Source organism: Carcharodon carcharias, chromosome 14 (genome assembly GCF_017639515.1).
Source record: "Carcharodon carcharias isolate sCarCar2 chromosome 14, sCarCar2.pri, whole genome shotgun sequence".
Lineage (NCBI taxonomy): Eukaryota > Metazoa > Chordata > Chondrichthyes > Lamniformes > Lamnidae > Carcharodon > Carcharodon carcharias.
This window is the reverse complement of record NC_054480.1, coordinates 71,054,458-71,075,554: the sequence shown is the minus strand read 5'-3', so window position 1 is coordinate 71,075,554 and position 21,097 is coordinate 71,054,458. Positions and strand designations below refer to the sequence as shown.

Genomic DNA, 21,097 nt, shown 5'->3' with positions numbered 1-21,097 from the left:
TCATGTCATTTGCACTCTGGCCTTGACCCCGGCCTTCACCTCCCCCCAACCCTACGCTGCACTCTGGGCCAGCTGCCACCATGGTCTGATGCCGGAGCAACTGCTGCCATCTCCAGAGGCTGAGGCTGCTGGGTGAGAGCAAGGAGAGAGATCCAGAAGCAGGAGCGCAAGTCAGGGTTAAGAATCTGCAGGAAGGAGTGGCCACCAACTCCATCTGAGCTCCCAACTACCTTCACCCCGCCACAGGGAAAGAGAGAGAGACACAGGGAGAGAAAGAGAGACACGAAGAGAGAGACCTGCACACACACACACACACACACACACACAGACAGAGACACAGAGGTGCGCACGCGCAGAGGGAGAGAGTGGGTGCGCGCAGAGGGAGAGATTGGGTGCGTGCAGAGGGAGAGAGTGGGTGCGCGCAGAGGGAGTGTGGGCACGCCTCTCTCTCCCACTGCGCACGTGCACAGGCAGAAAGAGAGAGGCAGACAGAGACAGAGAGAGAGCGAGAGAAAGACACAGAGAGAAAGACACAAAGAGAGAGAGAGACAGACAGACACAGAGAGAGATACACTCACAGTGAGACACAGAGGGAGAGAGATAGAGGGTGAGAGAAGCACAGAGAGGGAGAGAGAGAGAGGCACAGAGAGGGAGAGAGAAAGGCACAGAGAGGGAGGGAGAGAGAGGGGCAAAGGGGGGAGAGGGAGGGAGGGAGAGAGGGAGGAAGGGAAGGTGGGAGGAAGGGAAGGAGAGGGGGAGAGAGAGAGAGAGAGAGACAGAGAGAGGCACAGAGATGGAGAGAGAGAGAGGCACAAAGAGACGGGGGAGAGAGGGAGAGAGAGAGGCAAGGTGAGAGAGAGAGAGAGAGAGAGGCAAGGTGAGAGAGAGAGAGACGGGGGGGAGAGAGAGGGAGAGAGACGGGGAGAGAGAGAGAGAGAGAGAGAGAGAGAGAGAAACGGGGAGAGAGAGAGAGACGGGGAGAGAGAGAGAGAGAGACGGGGAGAGAAAGAGAGAGAGACGGGGAGAGAAAGAGAGAGAGACGGGGTGGACAGAGGGGGGAGACAGACACACAACACACACAATGGGAAAAGAGAGCAAGCAAAAAATTGAGCTGAGTTTCAGGAGTGCTGTTGGTGAGACACTGAAGCTGTGCTATTCAGGGCTTGTTCAGGTGATTTAATATTATCTAATTTGAATATATGCACTGTCTCTGTTGTATTCAGTGATTTATTTTAGTTTGAAAGTTATTCCAGTTCGGAATGCACAGTGCTGCACATGTACTGGACAGTATTTCAACTTGTACATTGGACATTTCTTGGCTGGAAAAACCAGAGGAATCAACTCCGGCTTTGACACTGATTCCTATGGGAACCCAAGATTTACTCAAGTTGTGATTTTCAGGAAAGCAACCACAACTTTAAGTGAAGGCTTGCTGTACGACTGCAATTATGTATTTTTGAGGAATTTCAAGTAAAAAATCTATAGTTGGGATTTTCTGGTCTCTCCTGCCATGGGACCAGAAATTCCTGCCAAAAGTCAATGGACCTTTTGCTGGTCCATCAAATTTTCCGCATTGCGCACAATGATTCTGGTGGGTGGGACCGGAAAATCCTGCCTTATGAATCTGTGGAAACAAACATCATTTAAAAATTGGTTTGTATGAATTCTTGGAGGCTGAATAAGGTGATGAGATCACCCATGTTTCTAACATTATATCCTGATTTTGCTTGTTCTGCAAGCCTGAACAGCTCTCAGATTTTCCCAGATAGAAAATTTTAAAACATGCCACCTTGTGGCACCAACATAAACCTGCACTTCCAAAAGTCAATTGAGAAACTGTTCCATCTCTCTTTATCCATAAACAAGTAAATGCTTTTGGGGCTGCATTCAAACAGAACCAGTTAGACAAGTGCACCTGGAGCTGATGGTGAAGACAAGTTTTGAAGAAATGTTTGAGGAAATAGGAATATGTGAACACAATTAGGTCAACGAATCCATCCTAGCCTGCTCCGCCATTCAATTAGATCACGGCCAATCTGCAGACGCAGCTCCATTTATCTGCCTTTGCTCCATACCTCTTGGCACCCGTACCTAACAAAAATCTATTGATTGCGGTCTTGAAAACTCCAATTGTCCTAATATCCATAGACTTTTGTGGAGGAAGAGTTCCAAACTTCTACTACCCATTGTGTGGAAAAATGTTTTCTGATTTCACTCCTGAATGACCCAGCTCTAAGGTTATCTCCCCTGTTCTTGATTCCTTCACCACAGGAAATAGTTTCTCTGTCTCCAAATTACCAAATTCTTTTAATCTCTTCTACTCAAAGAAATAGAAGTCAAGTTATGCAACTTGTCCTCAATTTAACCCTTTAAGTCCCTTCTAAATGTAAGGGAGAAGCAGAGCACATGAATATCATTTTACACTGAAGCTACCTCATGGGCTGTGCTTTTCCTAGTGACTTGTCACTCCATTAAAAGGTTTAACAATTTATTTTATTTGTTCTTGTGGTGTTGGCAACACTGGAAAGGCAATATTTATTGCCCATCCCGAGCAGTACTGAGGGCATCAACCGCCTTGTCCTTCAAATTAAGTGTGTGAGTGGAGTCACAAGTATCCAGACCAGCTTGAAATGGGTGCTCCTTTCCCCAAAGGGACATTTGTGAACCAGTTGGGTTTTGATCTGGCAGCGTCAATAGTTAATATTTCCGGTACTCACCCACAAATTAGCAGGTTTATTGAATTCAATTATCAACTTAAACTCACAATATTTGGATTACTAATCTTGTGCCATAAATAATTTAGCTACCATATTTATTTCCGTTTCACAAAGCAATAATAATGGAGCCTTAACATTTGACCTTTTTACTGAAATTCACATTCATCCTATTACAGTAAGATTTAGCTTGTAGTTCAAAAAGAAATAGTTTTACCTTCGGAATAAATGGCTTTAAGTGCAACATGTAGAGAGATTCCAGAGAGACACATTGCAAATCCTAGCCAGTTTAACGTGCTTAACTGGTCACCCATCACATGGCTAGCAAGAACCAGTGTGCACACTTCCTGAAAAAGAATAACAAACTCCTTCGGGATCCATTTCCACAAGTTTGATCTCCTTCCAGTGCACATAAGGCACAGTCCAAATACATACTTGAGCTTTCTGACAACACTTAACACCAGCTAAAATGGAATTTCTTCCTAGCTTCAACTATACAGCAATTGAATGGGTTTATTGTTTTGGTTCAACGCAGTGGTGCTGTCGCTAGACTAGCACTCCAGCACTCGGGCAGCATGAGTTTGAATCCCACTGCAGCAGCTGGTGGAGTTTGAGTTCAATTAAAAAATCTGGTATTAAAATCTAATCTCAGTAAAGGTTGTTCATCAGATTGTTCTGTTGTTAAAGGGGCTGCCTTTTACTTTGTCCCTGATTTTGTTAATTTAGTTTATTTGGGTGATTCAAAAGAGTCACAAATGGGACAGAAATTCAAATTACACACTTCAAATGCAGTACAACTTCCATTCACAAATAGGATACTTAAGTCAGTAGCCTGAAGAAAAGTAGTGATAATGGGATATCTAAATATTGCACTCTTTATTGCCTTGTCAAAGTACAAGGCTTCATTTTCAGCAGAACAGAACACAAAAGCAAGGAGGTCTATTAAACTCAGTCTGTTCTGCAACATATCCTCAGCAGGCACAAAGCTCAGCTGTACAGCTGTGGGTAGTGGTGGAGGGGGGGAAAGAGTTTAGAATATCCTTTTTGTATCTGGAGATTAGTAAGGAAAGTTTAATTTTTAAACAAATCTTCAAACCTGTTTTTTTAAACTGAAGTTTAAAAATCACAAGCTAAAATAGATTAACTTGCCTTTTAGTTACCACTGTACATTCCACAAAGATATGCAAGACAGAAACATCAAACCTAGCCGTCTCTTCCATGAAATTTCAACTGAAATCCACTATATTCTCACAGGATTCACTCACTCTCTTTGACTCAGAGCTTTCGCCCTTCAAAAGTGAGAGCCTGAAAATTTAGAAGAGTCTAGTGATAAATATGGGCAAACTCTCAAGACAGCAAAATATCCTCTCTCAATTAAACTAAGTAATGGAACTCAGCTAATTATTAGGTTTATCCAGTATGTAGCTGAACTGTACACACTTGGAAGATCTCAGGTTCAATCCCCACACTCTGGCTCAGCTGTGATATGTCCCATAGCCAAATAGTCTGTCAAAGCTCACACTTTTCACTCACCAACGCCACACATTAAATGTATAACCAGTAAGGAGCAAATGCCTTCAAGAGAGGTGGTGAGGGACAAAACTGTCAAGAGAGAAAATCTATAGCATACAGTTTCTTCTTGCCCCCTTTTGAAGGTGCAGGCTTTTATAAAAGGTTTTAGGAGCCACATCGCTCAGCTAGCAAATAACCAACTGGCACCTCATTTAAGTGGCCATATCATGTGCAAACCTAGCCAGCAAGTATCACAGTATTACAGTTTTACCAGTACAGCAGGTCATTCAGCAAAACAGGCCCATGCTGGTGTTTATGCTCCACACAAGCCTTCTTCTAATCCATTTCTTCTAATTCCCATTAACAGTTCCTCTGTTTTTCTCCTTCATATGCTAAGATGGCTTCTCCTTAAATGCATCTATGCTAGTTGCCTCAACAAATCCAAGCGGCAGCAAGTTCTATTTTCTAACCAGAATCTTATATTTATGACTCCTAACTCTGTCTCATCCATAAATGGAAATACCTTCTCTACATTTACCCTATCAAACGCTTTCATAATCTGTCAAATCACCTCTCAACTCTCTCCCTTTCCAGAAAAAACAAAACTCAAACTGTTCAATCTTTTCTGAGGATAGATTTAACATCCAAATTCTGGTATCATTCTAGTAATTCATTGATACACCTTCTCCAGTGTCTCTATATCCTTTTTGTAATAGAGACCAGTTCATTGTACGCCAAGTGTGGTCTAACCAAGGTTCTGTAAAAGCTTGATATAATTTCTCTGCTTTGTAATGTTGTCCCTCTAGAAATGAACTTTATTTACTTTTTATGGCTTTATTAACCTGTGTCACCATGTTTAGGGATTTGTGTATCTGTACCCCCAGATTCTTCTGCTCATCTGCCCCATTTAGACACCTATCCTTGAAAGAGTATGTGACCTCCTTATTTTTCCCACCAAAATGCACCACCTCACACTTATCTATATTGAAGTTCACTTGCAAATTACACACCTATTCTCCAAGTTTTTAATATCATCCTGCATTTTGCATAGTTCTCTGTATCAACTATACCCACTAATTTGATGTCGTCTGTAAAGTTTGAAATTTTTTCCCAATTCCTAAGTCCAAACTGCGAAAGTGAATGACCAACAACATTGGTTCCAACATCACTTCCTACATTTTGTCTCAGCACCAATCCTTGTGAAACACCACTTATCATGTTTTGCCCATCAGCAGGATGGCACCATGGCTAAGTTAGGTTCTGGTGAGGGTATACAACCTAAATGTGAAGACTTTCATTTCTTTACAGATGCCAACTGACTCATGCTGTGTATTTCCAGTATTTTCTCGTTTTAATATAGCCAAACTCATTCCGTCCTTCAATCACACAGTTTCAAGCAGGAGTTGCTTGGATAGCCATATACAAAAAAAAAAGTCTTCCTTTTAAAAAAGCATTTTTTTGCACATTATGAGGACGATTACAGCACAGATGATGTTTGCAATCTGTATGCCATTATGATCAACCGCACTGAGAATTTCAAACCACTCCTATAATAACGGGCCAATACAGAGATTTGATGAAGGGTCCCCCACTAACCACCGACCTAACTTTCTCTTTCAAATGCTCAATGATCCAATCGGCATTCTCAGGATGGTGTTCTTATTTCCGATTTCGGCACCTGCAATTCTTTTTGCTTTCATTATCCAAACAAACACCTGATGATCATGAGAACGGAATGGCTCACCTTAAAAATGCCTGCTACAGATAGGGTCAAGCTGGAGGTTTTAGAAACCAATAGGAATTCAGAGAAGCACAGTCCAAATGCCAAAAATCCCCCTGCAGCCAATACACGCATCATATGCAGCAAAGTCGACATCTCATGGTTACGAAACAGTTTCTCTGAGGCAGACAGACTTAGTCCTCGAGAAAGGGAAAACTCAACATTAGTAGAGCACAGAGAACCAGCTAAGCAATAGTGATTCAATTTCAATATAGAATTATAGTTTTACACCCCAACACAATGCACAGGACAGAAACAGACCATTCAGCTCAACTTTTTTATGCTCCACTTAAACCTGTTTCCACTCCTAATCACCTAACCCGATCTGCATATCCTTTATTCTTCCCTTTCAAAGGGTTGAGTCTGTGGAACTATATTCCCCAGAATGGTAGAGGCCGGGTCATTTAATATTTTTAAGGCCGAGGTAGATAGATTCTTTTGTTGGTCAAGAATTTAAGGTGGGGGGAGTAGACAGGATAGTGGCATTAAGATCACAAGCAGATCAGCCATGATCTTCCTGAATGATGGAACAAGCTCAAAAGGCCGAATTACCTACTCCTGCTCCTAATTCATATCTTTGCATATTTTTCTCCTTCATTTACTTATTTAGCTTTCCCTTAAGTACACCAATGCTATTCGCCTAAAATACTACTTGCAATAGCAAGTTTCATATTTTAACAATTGTCCGGTTAAAAGTTGTTTCTCCTGAACTCTCTATTAGATTTATTGGTGGTGATCTTATATTTGTGTCTTCCAGTTTTGGTCTCCCACACAAATAGAATCTAGGCCTACCCTCTCAAACTCTTCCATAATTTTCCATAGTCCCGGCCTGTTCAAAGTTTCCCAAGAGGTATAACCTCTCAGTTCTGGTGTCAGCCTTGTCGATCTTCTTGCACCTTCTCCAGTGCCTCTTTATCATTTTAGAATATGGATCCACAAGGAGGTCAAGGGTTATGAAGGAGTGGTGGGCAAGAAAGTTGAGTTAAGGGCACAATCAAATCAGCCTCAACCTTATTGAATGGCAGAGCAAGCTTGGGGAGCAGAGTGGCTTACCCCTGCTTCTATTTCTTACACTCTTATGGAGACAAGAACTGTCCACAGTAATTGTGGAGTAACCAAGATTCTACACAAGCTTAAAATAGCTTCTCTAAAATGAAAAGGATTTTGGATATAGCTTGTCTATGTGGTACTGCTCTTTTCTCCAAGTCAAAAATCAGGGGTTTAAGTCATAGTCAGGGTGACCACTTCAGTGCAGTACATTGCTGGAGATGCAGTCTCTGAGATTTTAAACTCAAACCTCATTTACCTGACCAACATTCCTCCTTCAGCCAATATCACCCACACAGATTACCTGGTGATCATCTCACTTTCTGATGGTGAGAAACTCTGGGGTGCACATATTTGATTGCTGTATTTGCCTAAATAGGAAACAACTGATTTACTTGTTAAAGTGTACAGACAACAAAGTATTTTGGGGTGGCCCGAGGACAGTCTAGCAACAGGGTGCTCTTAGGGAAGGAGGGAAAGGGAGAGGAAGTGACCAGGAGGGGTTGGGGGGTGTGAGGAAAGAGCAAAGGTGAAAGAAGACAAAAGCTTGACATACAGCAAATATGCAAAAAACAAGACAGACACTAATTATAGAGTGGCAAAATGTCAACACAAGTTACATCTCAGTGTACCTCAACACATTAGGCCTGTTATAAAATTAAAATTACAGATACAGCAACAGCACTGAGGGAAAATTCATGAATAAATACATTTACAGTGGTGAATAATTACTGAGGGCCCTTGCTGACAAGGAGACACACATGGGTATGGGGTGAAGGCAGGGCTGCGATGCACTCCACAGTTTGCCAACACTCACTGTCCAGGTACACATGAAAATGGAACTGATACATGACTACTTTCAGAAGGGAGGAGAAGAAACCTGTGTCATTTGGAGATGTTCACTCAGCATGTCCCACTTCTATTAAATCCTGGCACTGACTGCTCAATGCTCCCGAAAAGCCTCCACCCAAATCTCACAATTCTTTTCCAAGTTTTCTCATACCTTTCTTGTCTTCAAAAGTTCTTGCATAACTTGTCTCTGCTCCAAACACTCTTGGGACCTACCTTCCCATGAACTCATGCCTACTACTCTCTTTCCCAATCTTTCCAACACCTCACCATCTTTCTCTGACCCTATCATCCCATTTCTAATACTCCCACAGCCCAGGGCCATCAATGTAAATCAAAAAAATTATCCTACCATTTGAATAAACATCCCAAATGATTTTTTGTTTAATACATTTAATTATTTAAAAAATAGGCTGTAAATCAACTAAGCTCAAAACAATAACACAGCCCACAGCCTGTAAAGGTTTTCCTAGAAGTTTTTTTAAAAACATTATAAAAATGGAACAAGTATAACAATTTGCGACAGTTCATGTAGAATCTCAAAGGCAAACAAACACAAATTTTGCACAGAGACAATGTGACACTCATTGCAGGCCCATTAGGCAAGGGATGGGATACAATATGTACACTGATTATAGTGAGCTTTATTTGGTCCTTGCTGAGTAAAGTTGGCCATCATCTCAACAAAACAACCAAACATACCTTCATTGAATACAAACAGTGGGAAAAGGCCAATAAACATCAGCGGCTGGAGATGGTACATGGTGTCAATGGGATTCTGTAAACCTGAGCAAAGCAGATTAAAGTTTAGCCATTTTGTCACATCCTGATATACCTTGGAAAACTGAAATAGCAAAAATCTACTTCAATTTGAAAACAAACATTTTACTGCAAATGACTTTATAATAGCCAAAATAAAGCCAAGAGCATGGAAAAAGAAAGCAAAATAATGGTCATCAAACTGGCAAAAACTGTCATTGCAAATATTCAATATAAGGAGCATCAACATGAAACCTGATTAAAACCAGTACAAAAATCAAATAAGATTTGCAAATACCTCTGCACCAAGGATGCATAAAGTGTACCCAGATACTTATGGACTGTCTTGAACAGGTCAAGATATATTTGGCAACTTCTGGAACCAGAATACACGTTCAGGCTAAATAGCAAGTATCTGGAGTTAGGCATAAATAGCATAGGACATGTTGAATTTCAAACCCCATGACAAAGCAACTGGGCAACAACCACCGACTTTTATTTTCAACTTACAAGATATGTATGTGTCTTAAACTGGCTTGGAGTACAGCGGTCACAATTGTAATCTGTACCCATTGTGAGTCAAGCAGAAGCTAACAAGCAGTGGAGAACGAAGCAAATTTCAGCCAATTCATTCACATAAATAAACACTTAAGGCCACATTTCGTGGAATTGTGCCGACTCTGGAGGTCTTTAAAAATGACAGGATTCAGATGCGGAAGTCCTGGTCCCACACAATTTCCAGAGATCCCATTTTTACTGACAGATAAGGGAACAAGGTGTGAATCACACAGGTGGGAAACTGAACTCAACAGGATCATTTGAGATTAGTGCTGGGTTCAAACAGACCCCATTTTCGCTTTTCCAGGAGCCTTAACTTGCAGTTACGAATCACCAATTTATGGAAAAGGTCTAAACACTCTAAGGGAGGATAAGGTCAGTTTAAGTACCATAATCTGAAGTTATTTAACTCCCAGCCCTTTAAACATGAAAATAACAGGCTGCTACTGGGATGCATTGATTGACAGGGTATGCTGTGACTTAGAAAAAAAATTACCATCTGTACCTGCAGTTTCAATAGACTTCATTGTTAACATTTCCCAAAGGCTATTATTACAGCTGAGCATATTACGAATGCTGAGTTTCAAAAGCTCCAAGCCCAATTATCTTAGCAGGGTGGCTGAATTCACATGTTGATTGATAGTTTTAAGAAACTATTATAGGATTAGATGTCCTTGATGTAGTTAGTGAATACAAGCTTGTTTTTTAAATAACATATTGACCACTTGAGAGGAGCTAAAATCTTTGAATGAGCTTCATGAATGAGAGAATTGTTTCAGTATAAAGTGCCTATGAATGAGAGCTCTCTTAAATTGTTAAAGTTTATTCTTTTCATCTCCACATTGCTCCTACGATAGTGCATACTAGATGAGTAGCTATGGAGGTGGCATGGGGGCTATACTAGGTGAGTGGCTATGGAGGCGGCAGTGCAGTCACATGGAAGTTGCATGGGGGTACGAATCATCAAGGAGGTGGCACAGGAGGCATGAGGCGGAGGGCCTAACAACCTTTTATATAACCAGGGCAGACCTTCTCAAAAGCCCACGCTGACACCCGCCCACCTCTGCGGCCGCCTCTGAGCTACCTCTAGAGAGCAGCAAGCATGACTTGATCATGCTCCCGCCCCACCAAAGTGAAAATTGTGCATCAGGAGGTCATTTCCATGGGGAAGTGTCTGTCAAAATCAGGAGATTTTCTGACTTGAGCTTCCTATCTCCATGGCAGAAATACGGCTCTTTGAAATTGTGTACCATCAAAATATACTATCTGTAATGGTACAATTTCCTTTCCTTCTGCCCGCCGCCCGCCCGCCCGCCCACCCGCCCCCGCCCCCGCCCCCAATAATTGTTTTCATTGTTGCCAGTGGATATCCAAATTCTGCTAGTTTGTCTGGGCCAAGCAGAATCTTGCTTCCAGCCCCCATTCAACTGAAGCCTGACCTAGTTTTACCAACAGCAACAGTTAAGACATGCACACTAACGTGACTGTCATTCCTCATAGCTCACAATCATGGAGATTAGAGTTGAGCATTGTTGGATTAAAGGGATGAATTGTTGAGTAATCCAGGTGCAACAGTATTTGTATTTCACACAAAAATATATAAATAGTCACTTGGTAGCACAGAACTTGAACATTGCTGAAAAAACATATTTTGTCAAAGCTTTTCATCTTGCACTCATCAGGGCAATCGCAACATTAGATGTGATTCTGTGATTGGACAACATTTGCTAATTAATCCTCAGTGTGCTAAAAATTACACTGACAACCAATTTAAGATTGTCAGTTGGACTCGCAGTGTGTAATGGAAGCTACATATATTAATACACAGGGCCCTGTTCTTTGTAGATAGAAAGAACATGTACACACATTGTGCCTGTTTCAGCTAAACAAAATAAGTGGTAGCCTTTCGCTGGTTCGTTCCTCAGGGCAATGCTTTGACCAATCAGTCAAGCTGCCCATTTTAAAATTTCAAACAATGCTTGGCAGTTAACTGGAATCACCATTAACTGATGCATTCTTCATGGCAACATCTCTACCAATCAGAGTCCACTTGCCAACCAATCAGCACTCTCTTCTCATACAGTATAAAGTTGTTGCTTCCCCTCACATTGGTATCCCTGCGGTTGTCCTGATGGCAAGACAAAAAGCTTCAAGAGAATGTCTTTTTTCAGCAAAACATAAAAATATATAATAAATCCACAGATAAGATAGGAAGCCACTTACAGGGAGCAGAGCAAGCAATTGCTCCCTTTTTGTTTCTTTGAGAGATCACTTTTATTATACTTAAGGATGGGGTAATTAATTCCAATAACCTCTGCTAATGTCTTAGTTGTCTGCATTTGCACTGAGTTACACGAAATGAAAGAGGTGCAAAAAATAATTAAACAGGCTAATTAATGGAATGTTGTCCTTAATCTCAAAGGGACTGGAATGCAAAAGTACACCTCAGGTAGGATGTACTAGCCTCAAGGAAGGTGCAGCGCAGATTCAGCAGAATGATACTGGGGCTAAAGGGGTTAAATTATGAGGACAGGTTGCATAGACAAGACTTGTATTCCCTTGAATATAGAAGATTGTGGGGTGATTTAATTGAGGTGCTTAAGGGGATTTTAAAAAGTTAATAAAGTGGATAGAGATTTCCCCCCAATCTGGTGGGGAATCCAGAACAAGGGAGCAGAACCTAAAAATTAGACCTAGGTTGTTCAAAGATAATGTCAGGAAACAATCCTTCACACAAAGGACAGCAGAAATCTGAAATTCTCTCCCAAAAAGCTATTGAGGTTGGGGGTTAATTAAACATTTCAAAACTGAGATCGATAGATTTTTGTTAAGCGGGGATATTAAGGGTTACAGAACCAAGGTGGGTAGATATGTAGATGGAGTTCCAATACAAATTAGCTGTGATCTATTTGAATTACAAAACAGGCTTGAAGGATTAAATGGTCTATTTCGGTTCCTATGTTGCTTTATCAATTGTTCTACAATTCTTGTTCTCCACTGATTCACCTCGTAAAGTGTCAGCTGTGGCTCAGTTGGGAGCAATCATGCCTCTGAGTTACATGGTTCTGGGTTCATGTGCCATTCCTGGGCTTGAGCACAAACATCTATGTTAACACTCCAATGCAATACTAAGGGAGTACTGCACTGTTGGAGGTACCAACTTTCAGATGAGGTGTTAAACTGAGGCAGTATTTGCCTGCTCGGATGGATATAAAAACTGAAAGAAAAAGTGTACAATTCTGTGAACTATAGTGGTGTATCAGAAGATTGGACAGAATTTAAAAAACAGCAAAGAATGAACAAAAAAAAGAGAAAGAAGAAATTAGAGTATGAGGGAAAGCTAGCTAGAAATATAAAAACAGATATCAAGAGCTTCTATAAGTATTTAAATAGGAAAAGAGTAATTAAAGGGAGCATTGGTCCTCTGGAGCGAGAGTCTGGGGAATTAATAATAGAAATCAAAGAAATGGGGGAAGTGTTGAACAGATATTTTGTGTCTGTCTTCACTGTAGGAGAGACAAATAACATCCCAGAGATACTTGGAAGTCAAAAGGTGAAAGGGAGGGAGGAACTCAAAACAATTACAATCACCAGGGAAAGGATATTGAGAAAACTGTTCAAACTAAAGGCTGACAAGCCCCCAGGGCCTGATGGCTTGCACCCTTGGGTCTTAAAAGAAGTGGCTACAAAGATGCATTGATTGTAATTTTCCAAAATTCCCTAGATTCTGGAAAGGTCCCAGGAAAATTACTAATGTAAAGCCTCTATTCAAGAAAGGAGGGAGACAGAAAGCAGGAAACTACAGCCACTTAGCCTAATGTCTGTCATAGGGAAAATGCTAGAATCTATTTTTTAAGGAGGTTAAAGCAGGGTACTTAGAAAATCTTGATGCAATCAGACAGAGTCAATGTGGTTTTGTGAAAGGGAAATCATGTTTAACTAATGTATTAGAGTTCTTTGAGGAAATAACAAGTAACATAGATAAGGGGAACCTATAAATGTAGTGTACTTGAATTCCCAAAAGGCATTTGATAAGGGACGGCATCAAAAGTTAACACACAAAATAAGAGCTCATAGTATAGGGGGTAAGCTATTAACAAGGATAGAGGATCAATTAGTAGGGATAAATGGATAATTTTCGGATTGGCAAGCTGTAACTAGTGGAGTGCCACAGCGATCAGTGCTGGGACCACAACTATTTACAATCTATATCAATGAATTGTTAAATTTGCTGATAACACAAATTGATAGAAGAGTAGGTTGTAAAAGGGACATAAGGAGTCTGCAGAGTTCTACAGGTAGGTTAAGCAAGTGGGCAAAAATTTGGCAGATGGAGTATGATGTGAAAAAATGTCAACCTATCCACTTTAGCAGGAAGAATAGAAAAACAGTATATTATTTAAGTGGTAAGAGATTGCATAACTCTGCAGTACAGAGGGATCTGGGTGTCCTGGCACATGTATCCCAAAGGTTGGTATGCAGGTACAGCAAGTGATTAGAAAAGCAAATGGAATATTGGTGTTACTTGCAAGGGGAATGGAATAAAAAAGATTGGAAATTATTTGAAAAAGGATATAATTACATTAGCATTTCAGAGAAGGTTCACTCAACTGATTCCTGGGATGAGGGATTATCTTACGAGGAGGTTGGGCCTATATCCATTGGAGTTTAGAAGAGGTGATCTTATTGAAACATATAAGATCCTGAAGAGACTTGAAAGGGTGGATGCTGAGAGGATGATTCCCCTTGTGGGAGAGATTAGAACTAGGGGACAGAGTTTAAAAATAATGGACTGGAAAATTTCTCTCTCTCAGAGGGTCCATGGTCTGTAGAATTCTCTTCTCCATAGATCAATAGAGGCAGGGTTGTTGAATATTTTTAAGACTGAGTAGATTTTTTTTAAACTCATTATTGGAATGTGGGTATTGCTGACTGGACCAGCATTTATTGCCCATTCCTAGTTACCCTTGAGAAGGTGGTGGTGAGCTGCCTTTGTGAACCGCTGCAGTCCATGTGATGTAGGTACTTGGGGACGGAGGGAGTTCCAGGATTTTGACCCAGCGAGTGAAAGAATGGCGATATATTTCCAAGTCAGGATGGCGAGTGGGTTGGAGGGGAACCACCAGGTAGTGGTGTTCCCATCTGTCTGCTGTCCTTGTCCTTCTGGTTGGTGGCAGTTGTGGGTGTGAAAGATGCTGTTCAAAGTGCCATGGTGAGTTGTTGCAGTGCATCTTGTAGATTGTACACTCTGCTGCCACTTTGCATCAGTGGTAGAGGGAGTGACTGTTTGTGGATGGGGTCCCAATCAAGCGGGCTTCTTTGTCCTGGCTGGTATTGAGCTTCTTGAGTGTTGTTGGAGCTGCACTCATCCAGGCAAGTGGAAAGTATTCCATCACATTCCTAACTTGTGCCTAGTAGATGGTTGACAGGTTTTGGGGAGTCAGGAGGTGAGTTACTCGCCACAGGGTTCCTAGCCTCTGACCTGCTCTTGTAGCCACAGTATTTATATTGCTGGTCCAGTTCAGTTTCTGGTCAATGGCAACCCCAGGGATATTGATTTTGGGGGATTCAGTGATTGCAATGGCATTGAATGTCAATGGGCGATGGTTAGGTTCTCTCTTGTTGGAGATGGTTATTGCCTGGCACTTGTGTGGTGTGAATGTTACTTGCCACTTGACAGTCCAAGCCTGGATACTGCCCAGGTCTTGCTGCATTTGAACATGGACTGCTTCAGTATCTGACGAGCCACGAATGGTGCTGAACATTGTACAATCATCAGTGAAAACCCCCACTTCTGACCTTATAATGGGAGGAAGGTCACTGATGAAGCAGCTGAAGATGGTTGTGCCTTGGACACTACCCTGAGGAGCTCCTGCAGTGATGTCCTGGAACAACGATGACTGACCTCCCACAACCACAATCATCTTCCTTTGTGCTAGGTGTGACTCCAACCAACGGAGGGTTTTCCCCCGATTCCCATTGACTCCAGTTTTGCTAGGGTTCCTTGATTAAGAAGGGAATCAAAGAATCTAGGGGGTAGACAGGAAAGTGGAGTTGAAGCCACAATCACATCAGCCATGATTTTACCAAATGGCAGAGCAGTCGAGGGGCCGAATGGCCTATCCTGCTCCTAACTTGTATGTTCAAATGTATGTAAAAGATCCCATGGCTCTATTTTGAAGAAAAGGAGGGGAATTCATCCCTGGTGTTTATATTTATTCTTTAATCAATATCACAAAAATAAACAAGATTATCTGATCATTATCACATTGCTGTATGTGGGAGTTTGCTGTATGCAAATTGGTTGACATGTTTTGCACATTATGATGCAATTACAAGAAAATACTTCATTAGCTGTAATGCAGTTTGAGAGGAGTGGTGGTTGTAAAAGGCGCTATTTAAATGCAAGACTTTCTTTTGTTCCTTTTAGAGCATATGAATTTTGAATTCACTCCCTCAGTGACTTAGCTCTCCCTCGGTATTTCATACAAGTTAGCGCCCATGTTGAACATGAAGGAGTGGTTGGCCTCTATGTGGAGAAAGGCTTTGCACGCAAATAGAAAAAACACAGCATGTGTACAACATTGCACATATTGCAACCTCTACACAAAATCCCACCACATTGCTAATGTGTTAAGGACTCTGTCCCACTCTAACTCTAAAATACTGATATTTTGACATTACCTAGGTCTGCCTTTTGGGTAAGAATCTGTGTCAGCGTCCACCGTATCCCTCCAAGGAAGGATGCAACCAATACTAGTATGAATCCCTCCATGTTAAACTGGGTTGACTTGTACGTAAACATGAAGAGGCCTCCAGCTATTAACAAGATTACCATGATCAACCATGGCCGCTGGAAAAAAAAATTGGCAAAGGCAACAGATTATTCAAAAACAATTGCAAACAATCAAGTAGATCTCCACCCATTAAACAGACAAGGCTCCCATCCAAAACACACTTTCAGAAAACAGCTGATCAGTCATTCATGGCCCTGGAAAGGAAGCAATTGAAGTCTACACACTTGAAAACTTTTGCAATCAGTGTGTACTTAACAAGGACTGGAGTATATAGTGGGTACCAGGAACGATATTATAATTTTGTTCTACAAGGATCCTTTTTCTTTGTTCAAAGTTATTAAGAAAATAGAAAAAAGGTAAGTTTTCTGGCACATTTTAATTTTAGGTTTCCCAAAATTGTTTTATACTCATGAAATTAAGTAAAAAAAAAATGCCTAGTGATATTGAGCCATATACCTCTGGAGGCAATTGTCATTATATGAAAGAACTGCCCTTGAAACCACGCCCTCGCCATATTCTATATCTCCCCATTTTATCAGCCTCATAAAAGGTCACTTATCAAAAAGCAAGTCCACTGTCAGTTGGCATAGCAATTTCCAAGGTTACGTGGCAGTGCAGTCTCCACCTGCAGCAACAGCCAGTTAATGGCAAAGTTATGCTGACGCACTCCACAATAAACCTGCATACTGAGAGCTGCTCCTCCAACTTCACAGAAGCCTGTTCAAAGTTACTGATCATCACGTGGGACAATAGTGGTTTAAAATTTCATAAGTGACATTGCAAAGAATTACACAGGATATACAGTACAGAAACAGGCCATTTGGCCCAACCATGCTGGTGCTAATGTTCCATTTGAGTCTCCTCTCATTTTTCCTCATCTAAATATATCATCACAACTCTATTGTTTTTCCCTCATATGCTTGTCTGGTTTCCCCTTAAGTCATCAATATAATTCGCTTCAATCACTCTCTGTGGTGCAAAGTTCCATATTCTCACCACTCTTTGGGTGAAAAAGTCTATTCTGAATTTATATTGGATTTCTTGGTGACCATCTAATATGGATGGCCTTTAGTAATACTCTTGTCCTCAAAAGGAAACATTCTATTCATAATCCATCAAAACCTTTCATCATTTTAGAGATCTCTATTTGGTCATCCTTCAACCTTCTTTTTCAAGAGAGAAGTGACCCCAGCCTGTCAATCCTTCCCTGATATCTGTACCATAAATTTCTGATATCATCTTTGTAAGCATCCTTCTACCCTCTCTAGGGCCTTTATTTCCATTTTATAAAATGGTGGCCAGAACCGCACGTAGTACTCTTAAGTGTGGTCTATTCAAGGTTCGATACAGGTTTAACAAACTTCCCCTACTTTTCAATTCAATCCCTCTAGATATAAAGCCTAATGCTTGGTTTGTTTTCTTTTAATGGTCTGTGATGCATCTTCTAAAGATCCATTATTTGCAATTTAAAAATATACAAACTATCTTTAAAATATACAGCACTAAGGACAAGGAATGCCACCCTTAAGGCCCAAGAACTTCACCTGGAAATTTAATCAGCAGTGTCACTATACTGTGTAAAAATGTCACTACGTTTACATTGCACTGCTCTTTTTTTTAAACCAACACCCCTGGCTACATGATACCCATTTTCACAATGTGCAGTCTCACTCACCCTAGTCACAGCATACCTTGAAGCAGCTCTGTTTCACTCATCCCATCACAGTCCAAAGCCCCAAAACACTCCTAGGTGAAACAACAACTTACCTGTACTTTTAATTTAGTGTACTGCATTTGCTGCTCAGGGTAGTCTCCCAACGGGGAGGCAAAATGCAGCTTGGGTGACCACTTTAAAGAACACCTCCATTCAGTTTGCAAGTGTGACTCCAAGCCTCCGATCATCTGTCATTTTAATTCTCTGCTCCATTCCCAATCTGACCTCAGCCTCTTACATTGTTTTCGTGAAGCTCAATGTTAGCTCAAAAAACAGCACCTAATTTTTCAGCATTTTACTGCCTTCTAGGCTCAACATTGAATTCAATAGCTTTGGATCATATCTTCTGCTCTCATTTTTGTTTTTGAATGGCAGCTGTTGGTATTGATTCTACATTTTCTCATTAATACCTCACTTAGACACAATTTTTTTTCGTTTGCTTTGCACCATTTGTTTATTATGTCATTAATTTGCTCCTGTCTTCCACCCTATCACCAGCATTCCCTTTTGTTTCCTTCCTTCCTCCCCACTTTCATGGCCTCCATGCTTGCTTAATATCTATTACATTTCTAACTTTCACAGTTCTGATGAAACATCATAGACCTGAAACATTAACTCTGTTTCTCTCTCCACAGCTGCTGCCTGACCTGCTGAGTATTCCCAGCATTTCCATTTTTTATTTCAGACTTCCATTATTTAGAGTACTTAGATTTTCTACAGTGCAATGTTGCAGAGCTTGTGTTTTATACAACCTGCAATTTTTGTGACCATTCACAGAATAGTGCACAATCACCTATCCACATGCAGTTTTAAAAAAAAATGTTCTCAGGCTAGGCTGTTATTGCCCAACCCTTGTTGCTCTCAAGAAAGTGGTGGTTGACCTTCTTCTTGAAACCCTGCCGTCCATGTGTTGTAGGCACACCAACAGTGCCTTTAGGTGGGAATTCCAGGATTTTGACCCAGCGACCGTGAAGGAATGGTGATGTACATCCAATTCAGGACAGCCTGTGACTTTGAAGAGAACATGAAGGTGGCGGTGTTCCAAAGTGCCTTCAGCCCTTGTTCTTCTAGGTGACAGAGGACACAGGTTTGGGAGCTGCTGTTATAGAAAACCTTGGTAAGTTGATGCAAGTGCATCCTATAGAAAGCACACATGGTGCACCAGTCAGGGAGGGACTGGATTTTTAAGATCATGGATGGGAGGTTGATAAAGCGGATTGCTTTGGCCTGGATGGTGCCTAGCTTCTCGAGTTCATCCTGCCTACTGTTAGTTTGAGATTAAAAATTGAACAGCTAGTTTGGACAAACGACCTTTCTTGATTCCTAAATGTTTTAGGATGCAGTTTCACTTCTTGACTCTTGATATCTGGTGCCAGGGGGCTGGAACACTACAGCAACATTTCAGGTTACTTCATAGATTGTCAAGTTACGTGCCACATTTGTATTCCTCCAGTCACACAATCCATGTGTTTGTTCAATCAGTAAAGATGTGTAGTGCTTGGAGTAAAATTGGACCTCTACAAAGTTAGCTGTCACTGATATGGGAAAGGGGAGGGGTGGAGTACAATTGATGCATGACCTTTGCTGTGTGGAGGAGGGGAAACAAAACTCAACGTTCCCACTTCAGATTATTATCCAGCAATTCTGCTGGAATGTGTTGGAGCCTGATTATTGGGCCAGGAAAGAATCAGCTGGACAAGGCCTCGTGGTGGAAGAGCATGCCGGACCCATGAAAACAGCCACCTGGCAAGGTGCTGGGGTCATGTCAGTCCCCACGGGACCATACTGCAGAACTTCTAGGAGGAGAAGGAGAAAAAGTAATGAAGGGCACATGTACAGTGCTTTACATCCACAATGCCTGTATACTACCACAAATCTTCCACTCAAATCCAGATCAACTATTATTTCCTTATACCTAAACCACCCTTCCAAAGGCCCTAAATCACATTATCAACAAGGTTCTTCACCTCTGAACCACCATCCTCACCTTGAGTTGCACTGTATTTCTCCCCTACCAGTTCTTCAACGAAAAACTAATCTACCAATGCATAACTTCTTATCACATTTACACTAGGTCAATTTCAGTAATGGTTTAAACTGGTAGTTGAAATGGCAATCTTACCAATTTCTCCAATTTGAATACAACTGAAAAGAATAAAATAAATAAGATGGCAGTTGATTTTGTCATTGTGTACCTAAAATGAAGAAAGAGCAGCAATTAGAACCAATACAATGAATAAACATACATAATCTCAGTTATGAGCAGTTAGAAACCTGTCAAACATGTGTTCAGCTGAGAAATTTGTCACTCTCAACCATGTGGAAACCACCATGATGGTCTGGTAGATACTGGGACTACACAGATCAGGACGGTGCCAGATTCAATCCTTGGTTTCTGCTGCTTAATCCCTGAACAACATGAACAAGCAGGGAAAGTTAAGTATCCTTTTGGAGGAAGACCCAGTCAGACACAGATAAGATATTCCAAGGTGCTTCATAACAAGTCAAAGGAGACATGAAAGTGACCAAAGGTTTGATCAAAGAGGCAGGTTTTAAGAAGCATCTTAAAGGAGGAGTTTAGGCATAGACAGCTGAAGGCGCAGTTAGAGATAGGCATCAGTGGTGCACAGATCTTAAAAAGGTGTAAAAAGGTACCAACAATCCAATTATTAAAAGCCTAGCTACATTCCTCCTTCAATATAGAGAAATAACTCAATATTAAACAAGGAGATAAAAACAAAAAACTGCGGATGCTGGAAATCCAAAACAAAAACAGAATTACCTGGAAAAACTCAGCAGGTCTGGCAGCATCGGCGGAGAAGAAAGGAGTTGATGTTTCAAGTCCTCATGACCCTTCAACAGAACTGAGTGAATATTAGGAGAGGGGTGAAATATAAGCTGGTTTAAGGTTTGGGGTGGGGGGGGGGGGGTCGGTGGGTGGTGTGGTTGTGGGGACAAGCAAGCAGTGATAGGAGCAGATAATCAAAAGATGTCACAGACAAAGGAACAAAGAGGTGTTGAAGGTGGTGATATTATCTAATCGAATGTGCTAATTAAGAATGGATGGTAGGGCACTCAAGGTACAGCTCTAGTGGGGGTGGGGTGGAAAGACTAGCAAGGCATATAAGATTTAAAAATAATGGAAATAGTTGGGAAAAGAAAAATCTATATAAATTATTGGAAAAAACAAAAGGAAGGGGGAAGAAACAGAAAGAGGGTGAGGATGGAGGAGGGAGTTCAAGATCTAAAGTTGTTGAATTCAATATTCAGTCCGGAAGGCTGTAAATTGCCTAGTCGGAAGATGAGATGCTGTTCCTCCAGTTTGAGTTGGGCTTCACTGGAACAATGCAGCAAGCCAAGGACAGAA

At 41.2% G+C, this 21,097-nt stretch overlaps 1 protein-coding gene across 1 annotated transcript in view; it reads right to left on the bottom strand.

Annotated features, from left to right (window-relative positions):
• Positions 1 to 21,097, bottom strand: part of slc35c2 (solute carrier family 35 member C2) — a 31,599-nt gene that overhangs the window by 3,750 nt on the left and 6,752 nt on the right. Inside the window, exons 4-8 of the mRNA XM_041205270.1 lie at positions 19,853 to 19,925; positions 15,904 to 16,072; positions 8,605 to 8,688; positions 5,971 to 6,146; positions 2,932 to 3,061 (exon numbers count right to left, since the gene is read on the bottom strand). Coding sequence (XP_041061204.1) covers positions 2,932 to 3,061; positions 5,971 to 6,146; positions 8,605 to 8,688; positions 15,904 to 16,072; positions 19,853 to 19,925 — 632 coding nt within the window. The remainder of the gene's footprint in view (positions 1 to 2,931; positions 3,062 to 5,970; positions 6,147 to 8,604; positions 8,689 to 15,903; positions 16,073 to 19,852; positions 19,926 to 21,097) is intronic.